This window comes from Electrophorus electricus, chromosome 25 (assembly GCF_041902795.1).
Source record: "Electrophorus electricus isolate QZ-2024a chromosome 25, ASM4190279v1, whole genome shotgun sequence".
Lineage (NCBI taxonomy): Eukaryota > Metazoa > Chordata > Actinopteri > Gymnotiformes > Gymnotidae > Electrophorus > Electrophorus electricus.
The window spans coordinates 10,041,092-10,050,000 of NC_137521.1; the positions used below are offsets into that span (position 1 = coordinate 10,041,092).

General features: G+C 42.9%; 1 protein-coding gene across 1 annotated transcript in view; it reads left to right on the forward strand.

The window, feature by feature from the left end:
• Positions 1–6,928: 6,928 nt before the first annotated feature.
• pnck (pregnancy up-regulated nonubiquitous CaM kinase) overlaps positions 6,929–8,909 on the forward strand; it is a 7,646-nt gene continuing 5,665 nt past the window's right edge. The window contains 5 exon segments of the mRNA XM_081707975.1: positions 6,929–7,293; positions 7,464–7,527; positions 7,882–7,940; positions 7,943–8,113; positions 8,688–8,809. Coding sequence (XP_081564101.1) covers positions 7,185–7,293; positions 7,464–7,527; positions 7,882–7,940; positions 7,943–8,113; positions 8,688–8,809 — 525 coding nt within the window. The 5' untranslated portion in view covers positions 6,929–7,184.

The following is an 8,909-nucleotide window of genomic DNA, read 5'->3' on the forward strand; positions in this document are numbered from 1 at the left end:
GAGAGACCCCCATTTACCAACCGGGGGATGGAGTATTGGAGTATGAGTGGCCGCTAAGGATGGCAGGGCAAGCCCCAGGGGTAAGCAAACGCCCAGGTATGTTGGGCCGTACGCCATCAAGGAACAGACGAACAAAGTCACGCACGTATCTGTGGGCCGGCAGGTGTCAGCTGTCTTTCATGTCTCTGTCCTAAGTCCTTTTGGTGCAGGTCCACTAGACGAGGCAGACGTTGACTCTGGTCCTCCTCCCCTTCTCAACATCAGGGGTGAACTGGCTTATGCAGTGAGGGCTCTGCTGGACTCCAGGAGACGCGGGTGGAGGACTTCAATATTTTGTGGACTGGTAGGGGTACCAACCCAAAGAGCCCAACTGGGTGCCAGTTGCCCACATCCTGGATCCGGACCTGGTGGCAAGTTGGTGGGCCTTCTAGGCCCACTCCTCACCGTCCTGTTCGCCCCCACTCCATGTGTTTTGTTTCAGTTTTGTTTCTGTTTGAATAAAAACACGTTTGTTTATTACAGAGACTTGCCTCAGCTTAACACTTCTTCGTCGTGTCGTTTGTGGCTTCTTCTGAGAATGTTCAGAGAAGCCACAAAGTTGTACAGCCCCTCGCCATCTCAAGACGACTGTCTACCGCTCTTTGGCAAGCTTCCTTGCACACACCAATACACCCTTGCAACGGCTCCGGAGCGCAGCTGCAGAACTCACAATCAGTCCTCTCAGGTTCTCATGCATTACTCAACCATTGCATTCTCCCAACGCTGCCTTCGGCTGCCCCTCATCCTGCACCCTCCTTGCCCCAAGCGTGAGCTGCAAGACCTGGAATTACACTCTTTCACTAACACCCAGGGTGCTGTAATGGACCCGTCTTAAGACCCACCTCCTCACAAATCACATAAATACTTGTTTACATATACATACTACAAAAGAAAGAAAGAAGGAAAACACCTTTTTGGCAGGGTTCTAGTTAATCGTATCTTTAGACTCCGTTTAAGGATTTCACCCATGGAGACGTCCGTCTGGACAAAAGTATCAGCTAAGTGCTATAAATGTAAATGTTAGTGTAACACGGTAACGTATGTGGTGAATAAATGAGATTCTGACACAATGTAATTCAAATTCCTGAAGTGTATGGAATTTGTTACATATTATTACTGCTACACTATTCTCTGTATAGTCTCAAATTCCATGTACAGATAGACACAATACTAGAAAATGCTACAGCAGAACCATTGCTGTATTAAACAGCTGATAGTGCATTGCTTACATTGATTATCAGGTTGGGCCAAGACAAGTGTGCAATCACCTTTTGCTTATAGTGTAGTCTGTTTATAGTCCAACACATCATATTGTGATATTCGGGAAAGTTGTGTTTTTACATTCTGAAGTATATTCCATAACTGTTTATTTTCCCCCCATTTTTACTGGGAACATGTACAGTGTTCTGTACAAACAGTTTTGAATTATTCCAATATTATTATTATTATTAAATTAACAAGGAAGAGGTTTAATAGGTCAACTCAAAGTGGCTCAACCCAAAGTAAGGCTGCATGATATGAAGAATATATTATGATTGTTTTAATTATATTACCACATGTAGTGATTTCAGTATAGCCTGGGATTTTGCATTAGGATATTCTGGTAAACTCGGTCTGGCCTGCATTATTTTTAACCAAGTTTATTTCGGTGTGTTGGATCATGTGAATGACGTGATTAATAAAAACACACACTGAAGACTCATCTGGAATGTCTTCAATCGGGTAGGATGGTCACAGCACACACGGTTTTGGGGGCATTTCATCTGGCATTTCATCTTTCATTTTGATGTAACAGTTGATGCTAGTACGATGTCTACGATCGTTAAATGAACAAATACATACATAGATTCAAATATTTGTCATATACATATTTTGTATAGTTCAACCAAAAAGGCTAAGAAAGTGCAGAAAAGTCCACTAAATAATTACCTTTTTCAACAAAAGTGTTTCTTAAGTATTAGACTATCACACAAATAAACGTGAAAAGTCCTTTATAATCTATGATTGTGAAATATTTCTTAATATGAATGTGATAAATTCCTAATCACTTACAATAGTGATCTGCATTTACTTGTACATGTAAGGCTTCATAGCATTAATTTTAAGTAGTTAATTACTCAAAGTTTTACATATACCTCCTGTGTTTTCTGTTCATTCATCCTTTTGTTGTGGTGGTTGAATGGAGTGGTTTTAATGTTTTTTCCCTTCCTATGCCAGTCCTTCTAATGGCAGCTGGTCAGGTACGCAGACGTTTGTTCCTCTCTACTCCTCTCACAGTAGGGTGTCCCCTGCAAGCTTGTGAACATCCCACACTCATTCCTGTAGCCGCCTTTTCCACGAGACTCACACCCCACCCGGGACCTCCCTCATCCTCACCCCCTTATTACTCCCAACGCCACCCCACTATTATCTCACTACCTTATTATCCTGCGTATCTTACAATTGCTAATTAGATGCCCACAAGATCCCACTTACTGTCCACAGCAGTCAGGTTTAGTATAGAATAAAATGATCTGTTCACCACACAGGTTTTCTCAACACAAATGTACTGTACACACTCTTAAATGGTATATGTATCCCACTAAATACCCCAAGTTTGGAAAGTTTGAAAATCCATTCCCCTTGGGGTTGGTGATGTGACCATTTCCTTTGCCCCTGCCTCTGTGTCCAGCACAGCACCCCTGTGGCCATAACTGGGACAGACGAAAAGAGAATAAGGCCTTTTCTGCTTGACTCCATTCGTTCATGCTATGGCCATAAAAGATATTACGGTGCTCACACATGCTAACACAGTTAACAAAGGTTAACGGGCTACAAGGTTTATCTCATTTGGATAATAGTAACAGCTAAATGGTTGGCATGTTTTGGTGAAGTATTCCTTTAAAGCCATTACAGCAAGCAGTGAGAGGCTGTTTCTGAGATGTAGGTCATGCCCAGGCAAAGTGGAGGGCTAAGTTACACTCTTAATGGAGATTCTCTATTTAATCTTTAACCATCTCTGGAGTGGCATGATGAATTAGGATGGCACGCTGCCCTCAGGTCCGGAAGAGGGCACATCTACAGTTGCACTCACACATTTCCGTCTGTCTAAGTTTAGGCTGGAGTGGATCTCGTGACTTCCCTGACAGCTGCCCTGCAAAGGTTAGGCTTCTCCTCTTTTTTTTATAGCTCTTCGGAAAACTAGACGACTGCATGGATGCTCCCCCTCCCCCCTCCCCCCTCCCGCCCCGTGCGGAGGTTGATGAAATTACAGGGACTGTATAAACTCCAAGGTCACATGACCTGTGTTGTAATTCATTCAGCGTAGGAACATAGCTTGCTCCTTTGCTGATTCAGACCGATGCCATGCCCGTCACACTCACGAGGAAATTGGTACAGCACTCTGCAGGCAGCAGGCAAAGTGCAGACCTGTCTCCATGTCATCGTTTGTGGTCAGAGGTCATAGTACAGCACTGCAAAATAATAAAATTAAATTAAAAAACTGGCATCAACACAACAATAAATGCTAATCAGTGCGTTGCAACTCAGTATTTCGTACTCTTTTTAATTGAAGCAGGGTAGTTTGACAGCCGCAGCGTCCGAACGGCACAGATGGGTTCGCTATGAGCAGAGGGTTTTCCCAATAAGGAATGGTGGTAGGTTGGCAGATATCTGATTCCTGAGCTCCCTGTGCGTAAGGTTAGGCAGGTGCAGAGCTGTTTCCTGACCTCACTGTGGTCACTAGTTTATGATGTCAGAGATAAGGCTGCTCAGTGAGATGTGCAGACCCATGCGGTAAAGCCCTCAGAAGCTTCCTCTGCTTCCTGAAGAAACCTGAAATGTCAGGGAATATAAGGATGAGCTGTGCTGTGTGTGTGTGCCTGTCTGTGTGTGTGTCTGTGTCTCTAAGTGCATGCTTCACTTACATTAAACTCACTAATTACAGCCTTAGCGTAATACTTGATCCTTGATCCTTTTTGGTGGTAACTGATAACTCCCTGCTTCAGGGTACAGAGTGTAATGTTGCTAAGCAGGTGGTGCATGGAATTCTCAACTCAAATATTTGATGTTCTTTAAACATTTTTATTTCTGTAAAGCAGCATTAATCATGCTATACCTCTGTAATACTGGCCGAGCTGACCGCATTGGTGGCAGGCAGTGTACAGTATGTACTTTTCAAACAAAATAACTTCCAGAGTCACAGTAAAATATGAATCACCCTGGAATACAACTTAGGACACAGTGTATGCAGCTGTCTTAGTCTGTGCATTTGAGAATGTAATGAGTGTGTGTGTGTGTGTGTGTGTGTGTGTGTGTGTGTGTGTGATGCCATTCTAATGTGTGCGTGTGTGTGCGTGAGTTTGTGCGCGTGATGCTGTTCTAATGTGTTCCCTGTCAGAGCTGTATGTGTGTGTGTGTGTTTGAGTTTGTATGTGTGTGTGTATGTGTGTGTGTGTGTGTATGAGTGTGTGTGTGTGTGAGTGTGTGAGTTTGTGTGTGTGTGTGTGTGTGTGTGTGTGTATGTGAGTGTGTGTGTGTGTGTGTGTGTGAGTGTGTGTGTGTGTGTGTGTGTGTGTGTGTGTGTGTGTGTGTGTGAGTGTGTGTGTGTGTGTGTGTGGGGTCAGGTGTTACTGGGATCCTCTGTACCTCCCAGAGTCATGCAACACCTTGTGACTGCAAGTGATCTCACTGCTTTTAGTGAAAGCTAATCTGAACCATTTTTTCTGTCACTCGTGGCCAGGAATAGAGCAGGCCCTTCTGTAATCAGGGTCATTAATATTTATCTGTTATTGACATGATCCCTGCATTACACACTTTATGAAATTGAATAACAGCCATTACTTAGCTCAAGAATCCGTGGGCAAGGTGACAGGAAAGGCCAAAGTTCAACTGGTCTTCAAACCAATCTTCAAGTCATCAGGACAGGCTGGAGCCAGAGACATTTTGTTACTAAAGCCTTTGGTAACATGTTAGAAAGTGCTGAGTGAGTTACAGTTCAATTACATTCATGTATAGATTTGTTTATTTACTTTCTAGATTATTTCTAACCTTGTAAGATACTTTAGAGTTAAACAATGCTGCCCTCTGGTGAGAATTATTTATATAGCATTAAAAATATATATAATATAATATTTAGAATTTTAAAGTATAGTCTAAAGTGTAGCTTAATAAAATATTTTGTAATAGTAGTCACATCCTATTTATATTTAACATGGACTTTTAAAGGTGAAAAATAACTCCAAGTAAAATCTTGGAAGTTGTCATTTTAGAAATGAAGGTTTTGGCAAGTTGTTTAAATTAATTATTCTACACCAAGATTACACTGAGAATTACACAGAGACCGATATGTCTGAATAAGCTGCTTCCATATGTGCGCTGACAGAGCAACCTGTGCTGCTGTTGCAGATTTATTCAGCCTAAACACACTCCATCGTCTTCCATTCTTTCAGTTGCCATGTATTTACATTTCATGGGGCGTTTGTCATAGGCTGTGTAATGCTCAGCAAATGCTTTGTGGCTGTGGACGGAAACAGTGTACTTAGGTGTCAGTGTCTTTGAAACAGGCGAGGAGGAAGAGGAGAGGATGGGAGAGGCGAGGAAGCGATAACGGGCTGAGGGGACATCGTGCATGGTGGTGTACGTCTGCGTCCATACACGAAGTGTGAGGGGTCGCCTGGATTTCTTCGACTGCACAAAAACCAAGGCAGCTTCATAAACAGACAGCTACGTCTACTCCAAATGTGACTTGTGATGAACACTAAACCTATTGCCCCTTACGTACCCCAACCAGCAGCAGTGAAAAAGCACCATGGAACGGATACAGCGTCACTGTTTCTCTTAGATGAAGGGATTCAATTATGTGAAGGGGAGAATCATTGCTTTTTTCTTTTTCTCTTTCTTGCTTTATTTTCTCTGTCTCTCTCTCTCTCTCTCTCTCTCTCTCACACACACACACACACACACACACACACACACACACACACACACACACACACACACACACACACACACACGCTTCACTCATTCTCCAAGTCTGTTTCTCTCAGGTGTGTGGGAGTCCAAGGTCATATGTCTGAAATACATGTGATTTTTCTCATTCAGGAGCTCAGAACAGATTGGACGTTTACCCAATTACCCGAGTGTACCAAGCACAGCAAGAGAACTGAACACCCAGTTCCCAGAGGTTACCAACCACATTTTGTTAGCAGCAGTCAACAGGTAATTGCTGACTTCGTCATTTTGTTTTGTGACCATTGATCTGTGCTTTATCTCTGGTTCCAACAGTACACTGTAAAAATGCATTTGGAGATTAAAGTGGCCGTGTGAGGGATGTACTTGTCTAGCCTGTTTGTCAATGTCATGTTTTGTAGTGAAAAGCAATGTTGCTTCTTTGTACAGAGTATACAGTTGTAGCCATGAAAAATGCTGTAATTGGCTAGAGTGTTCAGCAGATCCTTCTACACAGGACACGTCGAGCAGTTCAGTGTTCCCACTCCTGCTCCTCCGTTTTATAATGGTAAAGAATTTGACAGGAATTAACAGTTTATATATTGAATAATAAGTTGTATTTTAAGGGAGGTTTTCACAGGAAATATTTTGTTCTAGAGGCTGCAGGGACGTCAGTGTGCCATTTGTCTGCCATAAATAGACATAGATCTTTTTCCTTCACTTTTTTTCCCCCCAATATGCTGTGCGTGCGTGTAACCCACTGAGTAAAGGTGACGACGCCACGCATGAAAGACGCGCGTAAGGAGGCGAATGACCTCGGCCACGTGTATGAACTGAGGGAGAAACTAGGAGAGAGTCATGCCATTTTGCATTCACGGATTTGGCAATGCGTACTGGACTTAGCAAATGTCCAACATGCTCAACGTGGGGGCCACGGAGAAGAGCTGCACGCGGTGAAGTAGTCTACATCCACACAAAGATATCTGTTTATGGAGAGTCGTGCGAGTTCTTGCGCACGTTAACGACCCATGCCGTTTTTTAACAACCCATTCAACAGCTGTCATGATGAGTAATGGCAACAGCGGTTCTGTCATTGTCTTGTCTCGGCTCATGTGACCCTGAACATGTGGCCACAGTAGTCATAATCCTTTACAGCCATACGAATCCAATAACGTTATATTGAACTGACACTGGAATCGCTTTTCTCTCAGAGACTCATGCTCCGAGGTGAGATTAGCTCCGCACGGACGTACCGAGCAGCTTGTAGCAGTCAAGTGCATCCGCAAGAGGGCGCCGAAGGGCAAAGAAACCATGCTGGAGAACGAGGTTGCTGTACTACGCAGTGGGCATTTTTGAACAAAGAAACAGTTTTAATTGAGAAATAAAGTACAAGTTAATACAAATCTATATTAGAAATAGGTTCTTATGCATTTAATTAAACATTCTGAACAATTTAAATATTACAAATAACTAACAAAAATATACTCTCTCTTTAGAATCAAGCATGAAAATATTGTTTCCTTGGAAGAGACATTTCAGACACCTACAAAAGTCTATTTGGTAATGACACTGAGTAGAACTGGTGAGCACACACAAGGATTAGCAGGATTTCTCTCTGTCATCCATTCAATCATTCAGATTGTATTTCTCATTATGTAAATGTATGCAAGGCTATTTGCATATGCCATCACCCAGAGGCAACAAACAAACAAACAAACAAACCCCCCCCCCAACACACACATATCATGTGCTCTTGAAGGCAGTCTCAGCTACTAGAACAGAATGGAGATGCAGGTAACATTGTAACATGTTCCGCTTGCAGTCTTGGACCAGGTTCATCTTTCACTCCTGATGTTACAGTAAGGGAGGGCGCAGAACTGTCACTGATCCCAGGCCTGCGTATGTGCACTACAGGGTGGACGCAGGAGAGCTGCGGGGCAGCTACACGGAGAAGGCCGCCAGTCGTGTCATACTGCGGAGGCAGTCAGCTGACTGAACAACTTCTCTGTGATTGGCTGCTCGCCAAAGAACCTGCTGTGTGAGAGTCCTTTCGAAGATTCGAAGATTGTCGTTAGTGACTTTGGACTGTCTAAGATGGAGGACCAGGGAGTCTTGTCCATTGCTTGTGGGACCCCTGCATACGTAGGTAAGAGGATCTACCTACCCTGCAACATTTAATTGACTTTCCTTAAAAGCTTTTCTGGTAAGTTTAATATAGGAATAAGTTTAGCTCATTATTGATGACATGAGCCATACTATAAGCTAGAAGCTTGTGGGCGAGTTTCCCAGAATGCATTGTAGCTGTAACATCATCTTTAGTCTTTTAAGAGAGTTCAGTAGTATCATGATGTGTTTTGAGGAAACACCTCTAACATACTGACAGGACCACTTACACAGGTGGGAGTTAATTTATAACATTCGGCTGCATTTCATTCAGCTTGCCTGGAAGGTTTTGACTTTTTTCTATATCGAATTTAAAGTTTTTGCAAAGAAGGTGACAACATACAATAAATTAAGTTTGTGATGTGATTGAGAATCTAAGCAGTTCAGTACATTTTAGAACTTCCCCCCACAGGGGCATTGTCAGGGTTGATCAGTGCCTTTCCTCATCATAAGACAATGGAGCAAAAGTCACTCTAAATATTTTCAGTGCTTCCAGGAACCTGGGGCAGTGTGCCATCATCGTCATCATTCTTCTGTATGTGTGTTTTTGTGTCTAGCTCCTGAGCTGTTACAACAGAAGACATCTGGTAAAGGAGTTGATTTGTGGGCCCTGGGAGTCATTTTGTTCATACTGCAAGCATTCGTATGTGTGTATGCTCTACTGCCAGCAATCGCTCATGTACGTTCAGTTGCTCTTGAGCTATGTGCATATTTGTTAAATGTTCAGTACTTATAAAATATATTTGCCTCCATACAATGCATTCAGTGGAGTCTCACGA